This window comes from Triturus cristatus, chromosome 3_2, assembly GCF_964204655.1.
Source record: "Triturus cristatus chromosome 3_2, aTriCri1.1, whole genome shotgun sequence".
Lineage (NCBI taxonomy): Eukaryota > Metazoa > Chordata > Amphibia > Caudata > Salamandridae > Triturus > Triturus cristatus.
The window spans coordinates 614,677,623-614,699,001 of record NC_140584.1 but is presented as its reverse complement, the minus strand read 5'-3'; the positions used below and the strand labels follow the sequence as shown (position 1 = coordinate 614,699,001).

Sequence of the window (21,379 nt, the reverse complement as noted above, 5' to 3'; positions counted from 1 at the left end):
CCACTTATACTTAACTGAATATCGATGATCGATGGCGTCACCAGAAGACTCTCTCGATTGTTTTGCTCTACCAAAATCGTCAAGGGTCCAAAACAGGGCGATTAATCAGGGCAGCAGTCCTTCGTAGCCGTCGGGACGCGGAGAACCTCGCAGAAAAGACTTTCGGACCACGTCGACATGCAGGGGTCGATGAAGTGGCGGCCTTCCTCCAGAATTTCCACACGAAGCTCCTCACGAACCTCTGGCTTGGACCGGTACCGCTGAAATCGTCCCGAGTTGGGCGCCAACTGAAGTACTGGGAATTTAAAGCCCAACGGTGATGGGGAACACACCCTAAGACTTCGGGTTCTTCCTGTTTCAGACCTACAAAAACACAGAGTCTTCTAGGTGAAGTCAAAGATCGATTTATTGGCTGCAGACCAATTACAGGTATCCGAGAAGTACAACACAATGTATGTTCTCAGGAGACTGCTTAAAGTTACAGAAACGGGCTTCTCCTTAAATACAAAATATCATGCTTCAGGCATACATTCCTTGTTTTACGATATGGTCATCTACATGTATCCATTACAAACGAAAAGGCAGAGTAATGATGACCATCCCACATTCCAGTTAAGCCAGCCCACAAATATTTACCCAGCGAGGCTCAGATCCCACATCAGATATCAACAGGCCCCAATAAACACGGGCATCTCCTGTTTGTAAAACAAGCCATAAAGCAGGAAAAGTCAGGTGTGAAAGAGATTAGCCGGAGGCTTGTGTGGGATGAAAAGGCTTTATGGTGTGTCAAACCCTGATGCTAATCCCAGGTGGCCGTAGGACGGGGAGCTCGTGAGACCGGACTGACCTGGGGCAGCGGAGCCAAGCTGCACAGGTCACGGGGAAGTCAAACAGAAAGTACATGTGTTCTAAAAGCCCATATTTGTTCGTAATGTGTAGCCTATGTGAGGGCAACCATAAGATGGCCACCGCTCTAAGATGAACCCACGAAGTCAATGTAAAATATCGTATACACAGTGCATTTATCGCTAAAACGTTATACAAAGCACTTGTACATACCGCATTGACCATTCGCGGTTTGCTAATACCGGAATAGACAGGGGTAGGGCCCTGTCTCCTACGCGGTCCCAAATTCTAAAGTACCACATCAGTACGCTGCTGCTGTGCCTTTATTACTGAGAGCATACTGCATTTTTGGGACTTTTTGAAACTTTAACCTTGCCGGTGAGCTTCGCCGGCGTGTTTGCCACCCTCCATGGGTCCCAGCACCCCAGAAGAAGCAACCTTTAATTTTGGAAAATATATATATATATATATATATATTTATATGTATATATATATTTATATGTATATATTATCTACTGGCGGTCGCCAGTAGATAGTTATAGTTAGGACCGTGTTTCCATAGGAAATCCGCAACATTCTATTTGGAATAACTTTGGCGCCGGTTGACGAATCCTCGCGAAATAGGTGGGGCGCTCCGCTCCGCTCCTACCCTGAAAGTCTCGGCGGGATTCGTCAAGCGGGGGGTGAGAAAAAAGGGGGGTCCCAAAACGCGTTTTCCCCATTCAATTTTCCATATGGACCTTTAGTCCAAGGTACAGCCCGAACGGCTGAACAGAATTACTTGAAATTTGGCAGAGAGGTAGTCCTCAGGTCAGCGAAGTTTTATTTGCATCTGTTCAGTAGTTCCTGAGAAAATCAAAAGTAAAATCATATATATATGTGGGCGGAGCCTAACCACACATCTCATCCTGAGATCTGATTGGCTGTCAGCACTTCATCCAAGAAGTGTTGGCAGCCATCTTGGGACCAATATACATGATAGCACCTCATTAAAAAGCATTGCAGTTAATAGAAGGTTTTAAGACTTTAGTTACATTATAAATCATTTGTTGATGGTACCATACTCATTTTAGGAATTGTGGTATGTTCTAAGGTGATTTCACCATGTGAAAAAGCCTTCTGCTGGGATATCATGATTGAGAGAAAAATATTTTCTCATGCTTTTCCCACAGAGGTTTGGAAGGTGATCTATAAGCTAAACTGAGAGCTTATTTTCTGTAAATTCACATTATCTTTCTCAGTCATGTGAGAATGAAGTCTGACATTCTCAGTAAAACATGTACATCCAACAAGGGCAAAGACTGTCAGTTGATTCCTTTGTGTTCTACTGCAGCTTCCCAGAGTGTTCCAAAGAACAACTAGAGTGCTAACAGTCCTACTTATGATAAACGTATGGCACACCTGAAGCCATCTTGCTTGGATTAAAGTGGTAACTCTTAAAACATTTAATTTAAAAAGGAACAAAATGAGGGGGTTCATTTTTCCATAAAAAGTATGATTAGTGCTGCAGAAAGAAAAATTAGGGCACATTTTGAGTGACTTCTCAAATCCTCTTCTATTTCATGAAAAAATTCTGACATGCAGACTGAAACATGCACTTTCAATACCAGCAGCAGTTTTCCCTGGTGAGCAGTAGCTTTACTACAGTGATCTAATGAGCAAAAAGAGTGCTAACATTCTGAATTGATGGCAAATGTGTGACACATCTGAATGCCTTCTTGATGGAATCAAAGTAAAAAACTGAAAGTATTTCCTACTGAGGAGACTGCAGTAAATGAGGAAATTAGGAAACTTCATAAAAAAAAAGTGTCACAAGATGGCCACCAGAGACAAAAGAGCCCAAATGTAGCCCAAATATCAGCCAGATGTAGCCCAAGTATAGCCCAATGACAGAATGTCCCAGAGTGTTCTTAAAAACAACTAGAGCGCTTACTGTCTTCATTATGACGAAAGTATGGCACACCTGAAGCCATCTTGATTGGAATAAACTGGTAACACTTAAAACATTTAATTTAAAAAGGAACACAATGAGGGGGTTCATTTTGCCATAGACATTATGATTAATGCTGAAGAAAGAAAATGAGGGCACATTTTGAGTGACTTCTCAAATCCTCTTCTATTTCATTAAAAAATTCTGACATGCAGACTGAAACATGCACTTTTAATACCAGGAGCAGACTTCCATGGTGAGCAGTAGTTTTACTACAGTGATCTAATGAGCAACTAGAGTGCTAACATTCAGAATTTATGGCAAATGTGTGACATATCTGAATACCTTCATGATGGAATCAAAGTAAAAAACTGAAAGCATTTCCTACTGAGGAGACTGCAGTACAAGAGGAAAATAGGAAACTTCATAACAAATAAATCTCCCAAGATGGCCACCGGAGACAAAAGAGCCCAAATGTAGCCCAAAATCACCCAGATGTAGCCCAAATATAGCCCAATGACAGAAGTGTGCAAAACACTTATTATTTTGTGTTTTTGCAGTGTTATATAGTGCAGACTTGTCAGGTATTGGATTGCTTTACATGAGCATTGGTTACATCACACAAGAACAAATTCATTTTGGTTGTAGTCATGGGGAGACTAAGTGATTTGACCAGAATCACAGAATGTCGAGCTGAAGCAGAAACTCCAACCTGGTTCCCCAGTTGCAAAGTGTGCAGTTCTGGAAGTAACACCACATCCTCTCCCCTAAGTGCAACATTTAATCAAGTGGTCAACTGGATAAAAAAACATAAAGATAACAAATAATTTAAAAGTGCTTTGTCGCTATTTGAAAACGCAGAAAATATGTCCTTATTTTAGTCTTTTAGAGCACTAACCATAATCTTGATGCCAATAAGACGCTCTCATATATGTAATTTCTAAAGGAAATGCTCTAGGTATTACAGTTTTGATTACATCAAGATGACGTCAGACGTTCCACACTTTTGTAATAAATATAGAATGTTAGCAATCTAGTTGTTCATTAGGATACTGTTGAGAGGCAGAGGCCAGGGGCACGGACTCTGAAAATTGAAGGCAGGTAGGAGGGTGCAAAGGCAACAATTTAACCACACTGAGCAGGCAGGAAGGGCCGTGGCAGCACAACAGACTATGGAGGGCAGTGGAAAGGGGGGCAGGGGCAACAAACCAACAATACAGGACTTGCAAGAGAGGCTGTGGCAATGTAATAGACCATTGTCGGCAGAAGGAAGAGGCAATGGTAGTACAACCATACATGCCAACAGACCTGATTCAGCCAGGAAACGTCCAATGTTTTTAAGCTCAAATGGGCTTTATTTGAACTGTCTCCTGTCTACAACCTCCTCTTTTTCAATGTAACTCAAAGGGGAAAATCAATACCCCAGTTTTTTTTCAAAATCTCCCTCTTACCAAGTTCAAAATGTTCACAAGTATGGTAAATTGGATCATGGAAGGAAATGGGGTAGGGACATGGACTTGGATAACAGAGGACAGGAGGGACATGGAGAGGTGCACCAAACTGACCCTGCAGCGCAGGCATCAGGGTTTGCAGCAGCACAATACACCACACAGGGCATGCGGGACGGGAGTGCAGCACAACAACCCATAGAAAGCAAGACGAAGGGGACAGGACCATGCACATGGACAACAGAGAACAGAGGGGCAAATGGCAATGGTAGCTAGCTGACCATAATGGACAGACATGAGAGAAAGCTGCAGCATAACAGACCATAAAGGGCAGGAGGGACGGATCAGGGGCATTACAATGGAACAGACAAGCCAGGAGGGAGGGAGTAGGGGTCTGCACATGTAAACAGAGGGCTGGGGGCAAGGGGGCAGGGCAGGAGCAGCAAGATAGCCATGGAGGTCAGGCAGGATGGGCACTAGAAGCAAGACACACCATGAAGAGCAACAGTGAGACTGTGATGGAATACACACAGACCATGGAGGGAAGGTGGGAGGGGGTCAGGAGCAGCTAACTGACCACACAGGGAAGGTGGGAGGGGCCATGGCAGCACAGAAGACCATGCATGGCAAGTGGGAGGGTTAGTGGCAGCACAATGGCTATGATGGGCAAGAAGGAGGGTGCAGGGGCATGCACAAAAGACGATGGAGGATAGAAGGGACGGTCAGGAACTGTGCACAGACAAGAAAGTTCAGGGTAAGGGGCCTCACAACAGACCGCACGGGGCAGGCAGGAGGAGCAGTTGCAGCACAACAGACCAGGGAGGGCAAAAGGGTGTGGCAGTACAATGGACCATGTAGGACAGGAGGAAGAGGATAGGGGCATGGAATGTGGACAGGCAGGGTGGAGGTGGCAGGGACAGGTTACAGTCATCTGACAATGCTAGGCAGGTGGGAGGGGAGTGGCAGCTCAACAGAACACTCAGAGTAGATAGGAGTGGCAGGTCCATGGAACATGGTGGGCAAAAAGGATGGAGCAGGGGCATGCACAAAGACATCGGAGGGCAGGGGGAAGGAGAATAGGGGCAGCAAGCTAAGCACAGAGTTTAAGCAGGAGGTCAATGATGGGGCATAGAATTGGGCAATGGAGGGCAGGAGGAGTGGACTGGTACATCATACTAAATTGAGGGCAGTGGCAGCACATCAGACCATGCATGGCAGGAGGGAGGAGGCTAGTCCATGGATTCACACAACAGAGGATAGGGAGGAGGGGGATGGGGCAGCAAGCTAACTGTTCAGAGAAGGCGGGTATTAGGAACTTTATTGTTTTTAAAACGTGTGTCTGTGTGAACTACTTAAAATATGAACAAGTATGCAGCATGATCTCACTTTTATTCAGGAAGAAGAGGACGTTTGTGACTGTGACTCCGGGCTCACTTGGCAGAAACATCCCCTGACCCTCCACCCCCTATAGCAAAATGTAATGCCCGTGAAAAGGGTAGGTGAACACAGTGTTATATAGAACATAGTCCTGAGAGCACGATTGAAAATGAAAACTAGATATAGTGTATGGTATAAACTATGTGCCAAAAAGTGTGATATAAGATGTATCGGCCGTGAAATATAATATGCAATACATTGTGCGCAATGACAGATTCATTGGAGAGCGCGAGTTAGCACAGGCACTAGCGCGTGCTATGCGATATGCGCCTTGGAGTGTAATATGCACAGGGCAGTGTTGTGTAACCTAACTAGTCTCTAAAGTTGTAATATAAAATATGTGCTGGGGAGTGTAACGTTGCATATGCACTGTGACAAAGATATGGATCCCAGATTGTAATATGTATGGCATAGCACTGTGCGTTATAACATAGGCATCGAGGAAGGCACGTTAGATGGGGCAATATAACCCGTGCGAAAACAAATGTGGCATGACATATTCACGGGGTGGTGTTACAGTGCACATGGGCTAGAGAGTGTCATAGCATATGCACTAGCTGGTGGAATACAACACAGAGGTGTGTGGCACTCAGCAGGCAATGGTGGGTGTGACACAGCATTGGGCTCTGCCAGGAGCGCGCTGTGACTCTCAAGTGATGTTCGTCCCCTTTTCACAGAGTAAAATAAAAAGTATTACACATCCGGCAGTGGATGTGTGTTTTATTAACCGTGAGGGGGGTTTCTTGCATAGTTTTGGTCGAATTTTTGTCGAATCCCCTTTGAATGGCTTGGTGTGCATGTGTATTAAATGTGCCCGTCAATAGCTACCCATGTTTGTATAAATAAACGACAAGGGTGTCTACCGGGATTAGGCACGGTAGGGCATCAGACATGTCAGAGCTTCACTAGTGGTGTAAATACATTCCACGTGGATTCATTGTATGCATAGTCGCCTTTTAATGAATATCACGCAAATCGTCATGGTGATAGGTACATACAGTTTGTCCAGCATGTCCTAGGTGTGTCTATAAATATATATTTTTTAAAAATTATAAAAAACAGTGGCCGGCCCTGGGGATTGGGGTCAAAAAAATATAATTAGGAGACAGGCCCTGGGGGATGGGGTCATCAGGGCCAATAAATTAGAATAAGAAGGGGAACCACACAGCCCCCCTTCTTAAAAAATTAAAATAAATAAAAGACTGGCATCGTGCCGGAGGCCACGCCCCCTCCTTGCAGCACTCTGCAAACGCGCCCCCTGGCGAGTTGTAAGTTGGGGAATTAATTCCTCTTCAATACTGAGGGTCCCTGAGGGCCAACTAGCCCAACAGGCATCTCCAGTATGCCCCAGAGAGCTGCGTTGCAGACAGGTGTTCTGAGGCCAAGCCCCTTTTTACACCTCTCTGCAACGCAGCTCTGTGGCGCTTACTGGAGGTACCTAGTGGTCTAGTTTGACCCTAGGGACCCTTAGGATTCAAGGGGACTTAATCTCTCAACTTAGAACAGCCACAGGGCGCGTTTACACAGTGGTGAAGGGAGGGGACGGGGCCTGAGGTGACGTGTGCAAACACGCACTATGGCACGTTTTAAATTGGGGATATAATTTTCCTTCAATACTGAGGGCCCCTGGGGGCTAACTAGCCCACCAAGTGCTTCCAGTAAGCGCCACTGAGCTGCATTGCAGAGAGGTGGTCCAGGCTGTGCCACTTTTTACACCTCTCTGCAACGCAGCTCTGTGGCACTTACTGGAGGTACCTAGTGGGCTAGTTGGACCCTAGGGACCCTCAGGATTCAAATTAACTTAATCTCCCAACTAAAAACGGACACAGGGCGTGTTTACACAGTAGTGAAGGGAGGGGACTGAGTTAACGTGTGCAAAAACGCCCTGTGGCCTGTTTTAAGAGGTAGTTTTAATCCCCCTGCCCTATTATATACTAGGGGCTTACAGAGGAGGTCATGCTAATCACAGGGGGACCCCAACGCATAATGTTCCCTAGTGTATGTAGGTGTTTTCACTGTATTCTAAGTGTCTTTTAACATAGCACTGGCTCTAGGACTGGTTAGTCAGACTCAGTTACCACCAGTATCCGTCTGAAAAAGTTGAGGGTACAGGATGATTTTGCAACAAGGCTTCTTTCTGCTCTTCTTTTTGTTCTCTCTGCACGTTATCCTTCTTCCTGCACTTTTCTTCGTCTTTGAGGACTTCTGTTGCTTCTTTCTGCACTTCTTTTTTTCTTTCTGTGCAAGTTTTCTTCTTTCTTCACATGTCCTATCTCTGTAGGCATAGTTAGAAATTAGCATTTAAAAAACCTTTGAAATTCATTGAAAAAACTATAGGTTTCAGGCAAGTTATAGTTAGGAATTAGCATTTAAAAAACCTCAGGAATTCACTGAAAAAACCATAGGTTTCAGGGGTGTTATAGTTAGCTGGACTTTTCACTTGTACAAAACCATTGAAATTCCCCCGTTATAGTTAGTTTAGCTAACTATAACTCGCGCGCCCGCAATGCACTGCTGATGACGTCACATATTACATCACTCATGACATGGTCAGTGACATCACTCATGACATCACTGATGACATCTCAAATGACATCACTGATGACATCACTGATGACATCATCCTTGTGATAGAGTGGCAGACCTCCTCTCACCCTAATATAACCTTTGATACACACATTCAAAAATAGAGACTAAAATTTTCAAAACAATGGACATACCAATACCAGTTACAACAACCTCTTCAGTAATTCTAAGATCCACATACACATCCACTCATTCACCAACAGTCCTATACAGTCACTCATACATGTACTCACTCATCATATGTACTCATACACCTATACATCCTGTTACACAATGCCACTCATCCATAGAGTTACTCACACACATAGTCACTCATGCTAATAAAGAATCAAACATACATTTACTTGCATATAGTTATACACACACCACCACACTTACTTCTACGGAAACTTACACAAACTTAGTCTTTTAAACAATCACTTATAGAAACACGTACTTATTCATACAGGAACTCTTTCAATCCCTCACTCTCACATATACTCACTTATATACACCAATAGTCACATATACTAGTTTAAAACATATGTAGTTACTCATAAAGACACTATTGAGACAGTGATTCACTCACTAACACACCCACACATACACTCATCCACCCATACAGTCCTGCACACATGCTGTCTTCAACACATACAAACAGTGAGTCACTCATTCATGCACCTATGCACTTCGTAATACCCCCCACCGAACCATGCAGACACTCAGACTGATACTCAAAAAACCAATTAATTATCTATATAGACACCCATGTAGCTACTCACCAACCCATGCAGCCACTTATACACAAAGTGAGAGACTGATACAGATATTTACATATTTAAACATTACTCACTAAGCCATGTATTCACTATGATACACTTAATCAGTCAGTTACACAAGAAATTTTTCAAAAACAAATCATCCATTTAGACACTTATATACCCATTTATTCTTCCATCGACCTTGAGATATACATATATAAAACATATTTAATTTTCAGAAAAACACACATTCACTGGATGATGTCATCAGTGATGTCATCAGTGATGTCATTTGAGATGTCATGAGTGATGTCATGAGTGATGTCACTGACCATGTCATGAGTGATGTAATATGTGACGTCATCAGCAGTGCATTGCGGCCGCGCGAGTTATAGTTAGCTGAACTAACTATAACAGGGGAATTTCAATGGTTTTTTACAAGTGAAAAGTCCAGCTAACTATAACACTCCTAAAACCTATGGTTTTTTCAGTGAATTTATATTGAAATTGATGTGGGACCGGAGGTTTTGAACCATTCACAGCTTCACTACGGTACGGCAGGATTATAAATATGCAAACCGCATTTGCCATTGAGAGGCCCACTGGAGGGCTTTTAAATATACTATTGCAATGTTTTTGGCACACAACCCACTGGAGGGTAAAAAAGTTTTCTTAATGGACTACGAACCCCAGCATGCTTAGGCAGAATGACACACTGGAGAGGCCCACCGGAGGGCAATTACTTAATTAGCATGCAGTCGAGAGTGAAGTCCTGACGTGTTGCCAGCACCTTGCATAAATGCCTGTGATCAAGAGCGATGATGCTTGAAACGCGTAAGGCGAGGGAAATCTATCTTTAATGCTGAATGCTGTTTGCTGAAAATAAAGGACTCTACTGAGTTAAACTGCCTTGAGAGTGCGCTTTTAATGAAGGGCAAACTTTGTTTGATGTTTAACGGCAGCCCAGCCGTGAAAGCCAGCACCACCACCAGAGAATGATGTGGGACCGGAGGTTTTGAACCATTCACAGCTTCACTACGGTACGGCAGGATTATAAATATGCAAACCACATTTGCCATTGAGAGGCCCACTGGAGGGTTTTTAAATATACTATTGCAATGTTTTTGGCACACAACCCACTGGAGGGTAAAAAAGTTTTCTTAATGGACTACGAACCCCAGCATGCTTAGGCAGAATGACACACTGGAGAGGCCCACCGGAGGGCAATTACTTAATTAGCATGCAGTCGAGAGTGAAGTCCTGACGTGTTGCCAGCACCTTGCATAAATGCCTGTGATCAAGAGCGATTATGCTTGAAACGCGTAAGGCGAGGGAAATCTATCTTTAATGCTGAATGCTGTTTGCTGAAAATAAAGGACTCTACTGAGTTAAACTGCCTTGAGAGTGCGCTTGTAATGAAGGGCAAACTTTGTTTGATATATATATATATATATATAATTTTATATATAATTTTAACACAGCCTCATTGTACTGTACGGAAACTAGGATTCATTAAAACAAAAACTCTACTTAAAGGTGATCACAGACATATCTTTTGATCCTAGCAGGCCATTATTCTTGCAATAGAAGCCACTAATGAGAGAGAGTTGTAGTATGCAACCTACCTTATGAATATTAATGAGCTGGTTCGGCTTGCAACCAACTCTTATTACTTATTTTAAGGACCGACTCATGTCTGCATAGGTCAGTTTGCAAAATAATTTAGTAGTCGAAAAAATTTCAGTAAATTGCAACCCTTTTTGCAACTGCATTTTTTGTACATCTGGCTCATAGTGCGAATTTTAACAAATGCATAAAATAAACCCTTTTGCAAGCTTCATATGACATTAAACCTGAATATACAAGGCATTGTGTAACAAAAGAAGTTCTTAATGTTATCTATGTTTCTTATTCACCTCATTATTTCAAACTTCAGTGGACCCCTCCTTTCTTAACCTCCTCCCCTCCAGAGCTTTAATAATTTATACTGTGTTAAAAAGTCTGATACACTTAAATACAATTCACTGCTTGGTCTGAACCTTAGCATATCTAATAAATAATATTAGTTTTGTACACCAACTCTTCTATTCCTCATTTGTTTTTCTCCACTCTGTTGTTTCTCTCCTCTTTTATGTCGCCCCAGTTACTTTGCTGCTTTTTTTATCACCTCCTCTCATCCACTGTTTTTATCGCCCTTCCTTTTTTCCCTGATCTGTTACTCTGCCTCTGTTTCTCCTTTCCATCCCTCTTTGCATGTTTGGTGCTTGAGAGCCTTCCTTGATGTACCTTTCTTTCTTTGCTTCCTGCAGACACTGTGTGAGTGTGGAATCCTCATCAACAGTTCCAGAGTTGAAGCATGTCCAGGGACAGCAGATCCTCCACCTCTGACCCAGTTCCCTTCCTGGAGGAGTGGAAAGCTAAAAGGGAGCGAATGAGGCTCAAGTCTTCCTCTTCCTCAGGGGCTAGTGAGGTACACTCCCCTGGTCCCTACATCCCCAAGGAGAGTAAGAGTCCAATGAGCCCTAAGTCTCCTCAGACCCCAGTCCAGGCTCAGTCGGTGACACTGCAAAAGGCATTGGATCCAGGGCACAAGGGCAAGATAGTGGCTGAGCCCAACCGGGTAGGCCTCTTCTCTGGAGAGATGGACAACTTGAGGAATGAGAGCCAGGCATCACATGGCAAGGAAAAGAGAGGGAGCGGCCAGAGGAAGACCAGGACACAAATTGAGAAACGGAAATTGAGAGAGAAGCGAAGACCAACAGGTGTGGGGAACATCTCCCTGGAGGTGAGCACAAATTATAGAATGAACAGGTCATCAAGGGGCAATTGATTACCAGATAGGTACTTCTGGGAGTGAAGTGGCATGGTACATTTCTGAAATTTCACATATGTCTAAGCATCTAAAGCTAAAGATCATGGCTGGGTAATGTACACCTGGAAGTGGTTTCAAAGGTGGTGTAGGTCTAAGAAAGCCTAGCTTAATTGAAAATGTCTTCCAGTAGGTGGTAACAGATGGCAGTTTGACAGCATTTTATGTCTCAAACTGTGAAGGGTAATAGGGAAATTATTTCCTGGAGATAAAATGGAAAGGCCCAGAATCTCAGTATTCATGGGAAATGCTATAGTGGGTGTTAGGTTGTATATAGGTTTGATTAAGCACTAAAGGAATTTCCTTCGGAGTCTGATAGGAGTAATAACATGTCACCATCGCCTGAGAACCTTTCCACTTTCCTCCATGCCTTCAAGCTGTCCCCTCCAATATCTACAGAGGCCACTTTTTCTCCTACTCTTTCCTTTCTTCCACCTTTCCCTCTACTTCACTCTCCAGCAATGCCTCTTTGCTGACCTCTTGTCCTCCAACCCCTTCCTTCTGGTCCTTTACTGACATGCCATGCTGCTTTTCCTTGGTATCCAGACGTCCTCCTCTTCTTCCTTCTTGTATCATGCTCTCCCTCGTGTTCCATAAGATTTCTCTGCCCTTCTTCCTTCCCATCAGAATTTTTAAATCTCCTGGAGGGTCTCTCAAAATCTTGTCTCAAGGACGTGTATTCAACTTCTCCTGAGAGACCTCACGTCCCTTCTTGCAATGCCCCCGTGAGGCATCTTTCTTCTTCTAGCCTCTAGGGACTTCACTCACGCTCCCTTTCCGCCTCTTTACAACAGACTCTGCCCTTCTCTTAGAGGATTAACCCTTACTCCTTCGCACCTCTCTCTTTTCTGTGATATTCTTATACCCCTTAGACATATGTATTGGCAGAGGGTAAATCATTGAGGGATGTATTTTTAAATGTTCAGGACCTTGCCTCCCATTTGCACTGACACTTCTGGTTACTTGCAGAGTTTAGAGGACGATGAGGATGTTGCTGATCAGGAGCCTGTCTGTTTTCGACAAGTCCAGGAGTCTAGCACCAGCCGCAGGACCTCTGAAAACCAGGTGTGTGTGTGTATGTGTGTTGGGGGATGGGGAGGAAACAAATACAAGTGATATGCACCATAACGTATTCTTCTGACAACTCATCTCACGCACTTCATTTTATAAACTGGATCAAAATTGATGGACTACCCACACCGTGTTACAGACACACTCTGCATCTCACATATAATAGTGTACACAAAACACTGCAGAGTGCTCAACACTGGTATGGATGGTCCTCTAAGCAGTGATCCAAAATTGATACATGCTAGGAGGGGGCTCTAGTGAGATTTTTGAGAAGGGGGCTGATGTGTTTTAATGTCTATTGGTTGGCGAGGGTTGCAGCTACATGGAGAGTTGCCTTCAAAAGAGGAGGAGGCAAGAATGGCATGGTGTGTAGGAGGCTAGTACCCTGAGTGCTACCTCTGTCAATATGGGATATAACGGAAGCTTGCACCATGGAGTGGAAAGTGTTGGTAGGAAGTCAATCAGGCGATATATAGGACGCTAGTTGGCATTACATTGTCTCGACTTCCTTCATCACTTGCTCCTTAGTAAGGATTCGATTTGCATGTTTGGGTGCAGTATTTTGCCACTGATGTGCTCATTACTGATTTATTTAGCATTGTTTAGGAGGGAAGGGGGGATTTAGCCAATTGCATGTTAAAAGCCCAGTAGTTCCAGTATTTGATTCGGAGTGGAGCATTCCACCATTTGAGCAGGAACTCAAACTCAGTTTTGGTCAGAATAAAAGGTAAACCGCTTATTTCCATGGCTGGATAAGTGTCCAGCCGCATTGTAGTTGGTGACTGGGACTAGTATGGAGCCTTGTGGGGGTTTGGTAATGATGGGGATTAGAATTAATTTCTTTTGTCAACTAGGAAGGACAAGCTCCAGGTGGAGTACTGTTTCAGTGATATTCATGCTGGTGGAAAGGGCATTGGGAGGCTTTTAGTGACTAATCGAGGTGAAGGCCACTAAGAAATCTAAGCAGGCCAAAAGGCAAGGGTCAACTTTGCGTGAGGGCCTCAACAACCAAGTGTGTTGTGGTATCATGCTGCAAAATGGGCAGAAAATTGGATGGTTTTCCGTAAAAGAATTTGACCTGGGTGATTTATTCTTGCATTGAATGGCCACTGCTCTTCCCACAATTTTGTGTTGGAAGGGTGTGTGGGTGATGAGGCAGTAGACTCACAAGTTATTTAAATAAGGCACTGATTTTGCTAGTTTTAGGAGAAATTATAAATTTGCTGGTGCAGAATGAGCATTTATAGTATTCAGGTAGGGACAGAGTGCTGTTGGAGATAGTGCTTTGTTAAGAGAGGAGATGGAGTATTTCTGTGCTCTCTATGAGGTTCTGTTGAGGAATTCCAGGAAGCTTGACTAAGGGATCAATTGCAGTTTGGCAGATATCCTGTTCCACCAAACCTGCAGTTCCCCACCTCTCATGGAGAGTCAATAGAACTCCTTAGTTTCTGATGGTGGAGACGCAGCTGCCGTGGCTGTCGGAAATCCTTGTCGTATAAGAGAGTCCTTGAAGGCCTAGAGGGTGAATATCAGCCAACGAGCAGTGTGTGAACATTGTTGAATTTTGGGGTTGGTTAAGTAGGATGTGTTGAAGAATTTGGATAGGGGCGTTTTTGAATGATGTAGAGGTGATCATCCATGGTTTTCGGTTGGCCTTTATGTGGGGGAAAAGGGGCAAAATGTGAAGTGGTAAGTTTGGATTGTTGGTCCAGTCTATGGTAGAAACTAGAAAGTAAAAATGTGAGTATCAGAAGATGAGTTCCAGGTTGGTCTGAAGGTCGTGGGTGAATATGAATACATCAGATGTGTGAATAACTGAGGGACAGAGACTAAATGAGGACGAGAGGACCAGTGCTGATTCCCTCGTTAATTTTGGTGAGGGGCAAAGAGAGGTGTTTGAAGTCATCGAATTAGGGGTTATCGATTTAACAGATACATGTTCGGAAGGTAAGGCTGGAGTTAATGCAAATGATTTGTTCACAGCCGTCTTTGCAGATGAGATGACAAAATGTTTGTTTGTGTGAGAAACAGGCGTTTAAAAGTTGTGGAGTTCTGAGTGCTGTCCTAGAGACGGTGGCTTGGGGCATAATAGAGTGGCTACCACCAGGTTCTTGTAAGCACAGTTGTTTGATGATGTAAAAGCCACCTAGAATGATCTCATCAAAGATGTAGGTGTAAGAGCAAGGGCAGTTACAAATATTTATGAGAAGAGTGAGTATTTATGAGTACGAGGAACGAGTGGTGACTCATGAGGGCGTGAGAGGGGGAGTCAGTGGTGTTCTTGTCTATGGTGTGTTTTTACCAGTTGTTGCATGGGGATGAGAGGGGGAGTCAGTGGTGTTCTTGTCTATGGTGTGTGTTAGCCAGTTGTTGCATGGGGATGTTTTATGTTATGTATTTAGCCTTAGCCTGCAGGGAGAAGGAGATGGTGGTGGAGGCCTCTAGTAAAAATCGAAGCCTTCCTTGTGGGTGAATATAATGGTTTCGGGCCCGGGCCTTTTCCGTGCCCTAACTGACCAATGATTAGAGACAACAGAGTTGCCCTTGGCCTTTCTGAGCTCTGCTAAGGCTCCTGGGTTGGATTACCTGGGAAAAACAGGTATGAGGCACAGGATGTAAGGCACATTATCCGAGAGAACTAGTGACAGCAGTCAGACAGTCTTCTAGAACAGGGGTCTAAAGCAGCAGCTTCTGCCTCAAACTCGTTGTAGTTTGCTCTTCCTGCGTTGCAGTCAACCTAATTACAAAATCCATAGAATGATTACCATGTGATTAGCACACAATGTATACATTATTAGAAATTATTTCGTTCATAGATACGTTATGTATTACACTAAAACATCAAAAGAATAGATCGTAAAAGATTTACATTGCAAATTTTTAAATAAAGCTAAACACTTCCTTAAAAGGGGGGTCAATTTCTCTATACTCTATAGACCCTATAATCAGTCAAGTATAAATCCATTACAGCCCATATTGTTCATTTTATTCATCACCAAAGCCAAGGCAAGAGGTTTCTCACACAAAGTACACGTGGGAATCACCGACAGTTAATAGCCACGCACAGGGAAGGTTGTAAATCCTAATTCCAGATTTTTTAAACAACGGCATTTTTCTCCGTTCTATTTTTTGATGTCACAGAAGAAAAAAACTGTGATTATTAGATTCCATGCTTTTTTACAAAAAAAAGTATTCAAATTTGTGGAGCTATCAATGTTAGTTTTTAGTGGGAGCAGGTGAAATCTCAATCTCGTTATTATAATCCCAGCAGAAACACATTTTCGATTTTGAACAGGGTGCTTTCAAATGACCTGAGCAGTACATATGCTGAGTAAATTCCTTAACTAGCTTTCTTCACTTTTGGCTGCCATTTTATAGCAATACAATTTTAACGATTTTTTTTACAGTTAGTTCAGTTGAACATTTTATTTATTAATTTCTACCAATAAACGTAGGGCATTGCTGAGTCAATACAGAGATGTGTCGGTAGCGCTTGGAAAGTTTGCTAGATAGCAAGACAGGAGCCATGTAAATAATATGACAAAAAAGGCAAAACCCTGTTCTCTATGGGGCAAAAACCTCTTTCGCTAGAAATAAGTTTTCTTCTTGCTGTAAGGTTGTGAGGCTAGAATATCCCCTTATGCAGCTCCTGCGTGTTATGGTAGCCACAGACTTTGCTCAGTTTTCATTAGGGCTTCTATTGGCCATCACTGAAATTGATGCAAAATCTAACTATCTACTTTTTATCTAGGCCATTTGTAATTGATGTTATTCTATTTGGTTGGTCCAAGTGAGTTTATCACTAAATGACATCCCAATTAGCGAAACATTAACCACTTTCCATGATAATATTTTGAGCTATGATATGTTTTGCCTTGTTTTTACACGGGCTTAGGCACATCACCCTTGACCTACGGACATTTGTAGAAAGGTTCTGGATAGTCACATAGGATACACAAGTCAAGTAAGTGCTAGAAGCAAAGTGGAGCTCTAGCAATTAAAACGGTGGTGTCATGTCCTTTAGGTTAGTCCCATCATGTACATACCGATTACATACATTGTGCCCCATCCACATGACATAGCAGTCTTACACAGGTGACTGTTTACCTAGTAGTTTACTTCCGTCTCCCTGACATCAGACTCTTGGTACCATATCTTAATCCCTGTACCTGACGTACATAAACATGTCCCCAGGCACAGTATATTTATTCTGTATAAGGGTCACCACTTTTTTCATCCATGGCCAACAGCCAGCTGTGCATGATCATGTTTGATTAGAAAAGGATTAACAGGGGATTAGCGAATGTTTTCAAAACATATTGATTCTAGAAAAAACCTGGAGTGACCATTTTAGTATAAAAGACCCTCACTCCCACTTACACAGACAGAGAAAAATTCCTTCCAGGCTGGACTGAGACTCTACAGGCTGATCCTTCGACAGGCAGAGACCTGAAATCCTTGCGGGGTGCTATCCTCGACGCAGAGACGGGGTCCTACATTCAGAACCATCAGGTGAGGGGTTAGTACTTCCCCGGGGAATTCTTAGCTCCATTAGGTTCCATTAGGACATATCCTAGCGCTTACACATACATGCTTCACCTACATATCTATGCTATACACAGTTAGGTAGGCTGCACACCGTAGGAGTACGCCAATGCTATTATTTTATATAATATGTTTTTATTCATCTCACTAGCACTATGGTAGAAATGTATCTACTTTTTACGATATTGGTACTAGTTCTTACAATTCTCTGCTCCTGTCTCTTGATTGTCGCAGCTAATATGTTTCATACTAGACTGGCGCTTGACCAATAAATAATTATTGAAACTGTTCCAATCGTCAATCTATGTATTCTGAGAAAAGCAAGCACGAGTGACTGAGCGAAAGATACTGTATTGTTTCCATGATACCTGAGGAATCAGGGTTGTCATGTTCAGTGGTTGGCAGAAACTACATACACCACTGTAAGAATACAGGGGGGTGGTAGTGGCATCGTAGAGTTAACTGGTCTAACGACTGACTCATCTTGTGGGGGTTGTCCAGAGACTGTCTGCACACCAAGCCCTCAGTTTAGGTCATCCAAAACACGCAGGTCCTGGGGGGTCCTAGGAACTACACAACAGTGCAATCATACATTAAAAGTGGCCTGTGTCTCCCTTTTTTGGGGGGGAAATCCTTGTTGAATGTATCCAATGTAAGTTATGAGGGTATATCTAAAATTTAAATAGATTAAGGATGCACCCTTGCCTTACAACCCCTGTTAATTTAACCCAATTAGTTAGTTCTCCCAGAGGGCCATATGTTGCATCATTCTAGAAGCACAGTATCACAGCTATATAACTTATAATAACTATATCCACCACTAGCTGATCGGTACCCCTTGCTGCCGTAATCTATTCAGAGTCACCTTTTGCAATCATCATAGTCCTCCTTCAGATACTAACTACAAATGCCTCTGCTTTAAATAGTATTTGGAATCAACATCATGGACGTTGATTGATGTGGGCAAATGTGTGTATTAATGTGGTCTTCGTCAGCAAAGTCAGTGGGTTGTCAGCCTCATTGCCTTTCCATCCTCATGCTTGATTAGCGCTGGGGTTTGACAGACCATGTTGGATGGTTGTAGCCACTAAGGTTAGAATGTTCTAAATTAAAAAGGGAGAAACACGAAGCCAAACATTGGAATGTTGGAGCTCTGGGCTTATACCAGCCACTGTAAGCTCAAAGCTGCTCCATTGTCTTCAATGGAGCTCTCAACATTCCAATGTCCTAATAAGGTTTTCATTCGTACCTCCACTTGCTCAAGGTACTCACTGAACAATTTTCTTGCAAATGGCATCTTGTTGAGAATACATTTTGCTTTCTTAATATGTGCATGTCCTCCATCCTCCTTCCCATTCCCCATGTATCAAACTTTATACTTTCCTGCCCAACTTACCACCCTGACCTGTCACCTTGGGCCCTAGCTTCCTATTACCCTATCCAAATATCCTATCATCATGTTTCTCCCTGTCACGATAGCTGCTATTCTGTTGAGCCTTCCTCCCCGCCTCATCTTGCTCTTTTCCCACCTTCAGGTTGCCGCCCAAATGCGACTTCCTCTATTTGCCACTTTTTCCTGGAGCTTTTGTTATTTCATTCCTACTCAATCAGTTAAAATGTCTACTTCTGTCTCAGAAACATCAGAAGTCATATTTGAAATCTCGGTTATGCCATCACTGTTCATAACCCATGTCTGCTCTTCTGCCTTCCCTCTCTTTCTCCCATTCATCCCTGCTCCGTTTCATACAACACGTTACTTTGCTTAAGCCACTCCTTCAGCTTTATATTTCCTTTTGGAAGTTCTCCTGCTCTTTGTTATTTTCTTGCCTGGTATCCAGCCTCTGAGCTCAATATTTTTCTCTTATGGCAATACCATCATGACTGCAGGATTCCTGGTATCAAATGTTTCTCATTATTGCCTTATAGCCCGCTGCCGAGGGCTATACTGGTTGTTAAATGCCCTGAACCCGAGTTCTGGCTCAGGCCTATAACAAGGGCATGGCCTTTAACAAACAGTATCCCAAGGTAGAAAGGCAATAAGGCTATTAGAACATTCTACCCACTGAGGGTAGAATATTCTACATTAAAAAGTGAGAAACGTGGAGACAAACATTTGAAAGTTGCAGCTCTGGGCTTATACCAGCCATTATAAGCCCACAGCTACTCCATTGTCTTCAATGAAGGTCTCAACATTCCAGCCTTCTAATATGATCTTATACTGGCAATTAAAGGCCCGCTCCAGCTTTTAACAAGTGAGCGGGACTTTAATGCCTGTATAGCCCAGCTACAGAGGCCTATAAGGCTATTAGAATATTCCGCCACTAGAGGGCAGAATTTTCTAATAAATAAAACAAAATAAAACAAGGGCCTCACTGAGCCCAAGGGGATTGAAATCCCCTCGAGCTCCGTGAGGCCGTTGTTTACAGCAACAGCTCTGTACTACAACATTGGAATGTTAGAGCTCCGGGCTTCTACTGGTGGCCATCAGAAGCCCAGAGCACTCCATTGTTTTCAATCAAGCTCCCAACATTTCAATGTTCTAATATGCATTAGCAAAGCCTCATTGATTGATGAAATCCTCCCTGAACTACTAACCCCAATTCCCCTGAAACTTCTGTTTTAATCCTTCACTAATGCATACTAATGAATTGTTCTCTATTCTCCTGCCTAGCCTGCTGCACAGTGGCAAGACTTTCCAACCCATTTTATTCCTAGGAGTCAAGTCATCAAAGGACACATCACTCACCTTGGATTATCTATCATTTACTTTCACAACCCAATAATACTCTCTATTCCTTTTGTTTTGCCATAGCCTAAAGTAGAGCCCTCCCATTAGTGGGATCTTTCACCTCTTTCTCCACTGTGCCTGGCAGTAGCCCACATGGAACTGGAATCTTTGAAAAGTCTGTTGGTCTAAGGGCATTAAAATTTCTACCCAGCTAGGCTTCACATTTATCCGCAATACACCGGCCAACTTTGGGTAGCCTGGTGGTCTAGTGGTGTTGCTCAATTAACTCTCCGTATGTCAGACATTGGCCTAGTAATGTTACCTGCGCAGTGACTGGCGATGTTTTTCAGTGAACTGCATGGAACTATATACTTTGGTTAGCCTGGCATTTATCACTATGGAAATGGACTCTCCAGGCAGCTGGATGGCCTAGAACTGCTGCTTAACTTGCTATGCATTATGTCTGACAATGATAGTTACTAGATGGTTACATGTCACCAAGCACACAGTACTCTAGTACTGGAATTTTCTTTTACAAATCACTGTTTTTAGGGGGGTTTGCTCAACTGGATCATCACACGGGTACCAGTGCTACAAACTTGTTAGGTTGTTAGATGGAAACCCAGGAATGGCGCACTGTGTCTTGATGACATGAAATAATCGGAAAGCCATATCTATCTGAGACATTCTTGGTACTCTAGCGGGTTAGTGACTACACCTTCCAAAGTCTGTTTGTTTCTTTTTTATATACCCAATGAGTCTAGAGCAAGCTGCAGGTTTAGCACGCTTAATGTATGCTCCCTGTGATCTTCCTTTGGAATGGTAGTCTTCTTTTTTCTTCCAGGATCCTATGCAAATATAATTAAGCAACCTGTTATAAACCAGTGGACTCACATCCCCAGGGCACAGTGAAGAGAAAAAAAACCAACCACAATATCCCTGGTGCACAGAATGAATTATACCAGCGGTCAAATCTGCAAATTCTGACTGCTGTACCCACCGGATCTGAAAAACCCCAACTGAGAAGCACGCTGTTAGTCCCAGGTTCTAAAAATCCCAACAGTTCAGAGAAAATATGCAGTAAGTCTAGATGTTCAACCTGGCTGTTTAATTCAGAACGACTGGAAGTCATGATCCATTCCTCCTTTGCAGTGCTTACAGATCCTTTTTAACTTCTTT

At 43.1% G+C, this 21,379-nt stretch overlaps 1 protein-coding gene across 5 annotated transcripts in view; it reads left to right on the top strand.

The window, feature by feature from the left end:
- LOC146857827 (PRKC apoptosis WT1 regulator protein-like) overlaps positions 1-21,379 on the top strand; it is a 166,926-nt gene that overhangs the window by 65,014 nt on the left and 80,533 nt on the right. For all 5 annotated transcript variants that reach the window (XM_085648501.1, XM_085648502.1, XM_085648503.1 and 2 more), the window contains 2 exons: positions 11,297-11,772; positions 12,826-12,921. In XM_085648501.1, coding sequence (XP_085504627.1) covers positions 11,344-11,772; positions 12,826-12,921 — 525 coding nt within the window. In that variant the 5' untranslated portion in view covers positions 11,297-11,343. The remainder of the gene's footprint in view (positions 1-11,296; positions 11,773-12,825; positions 12,922-21,379) is intronic.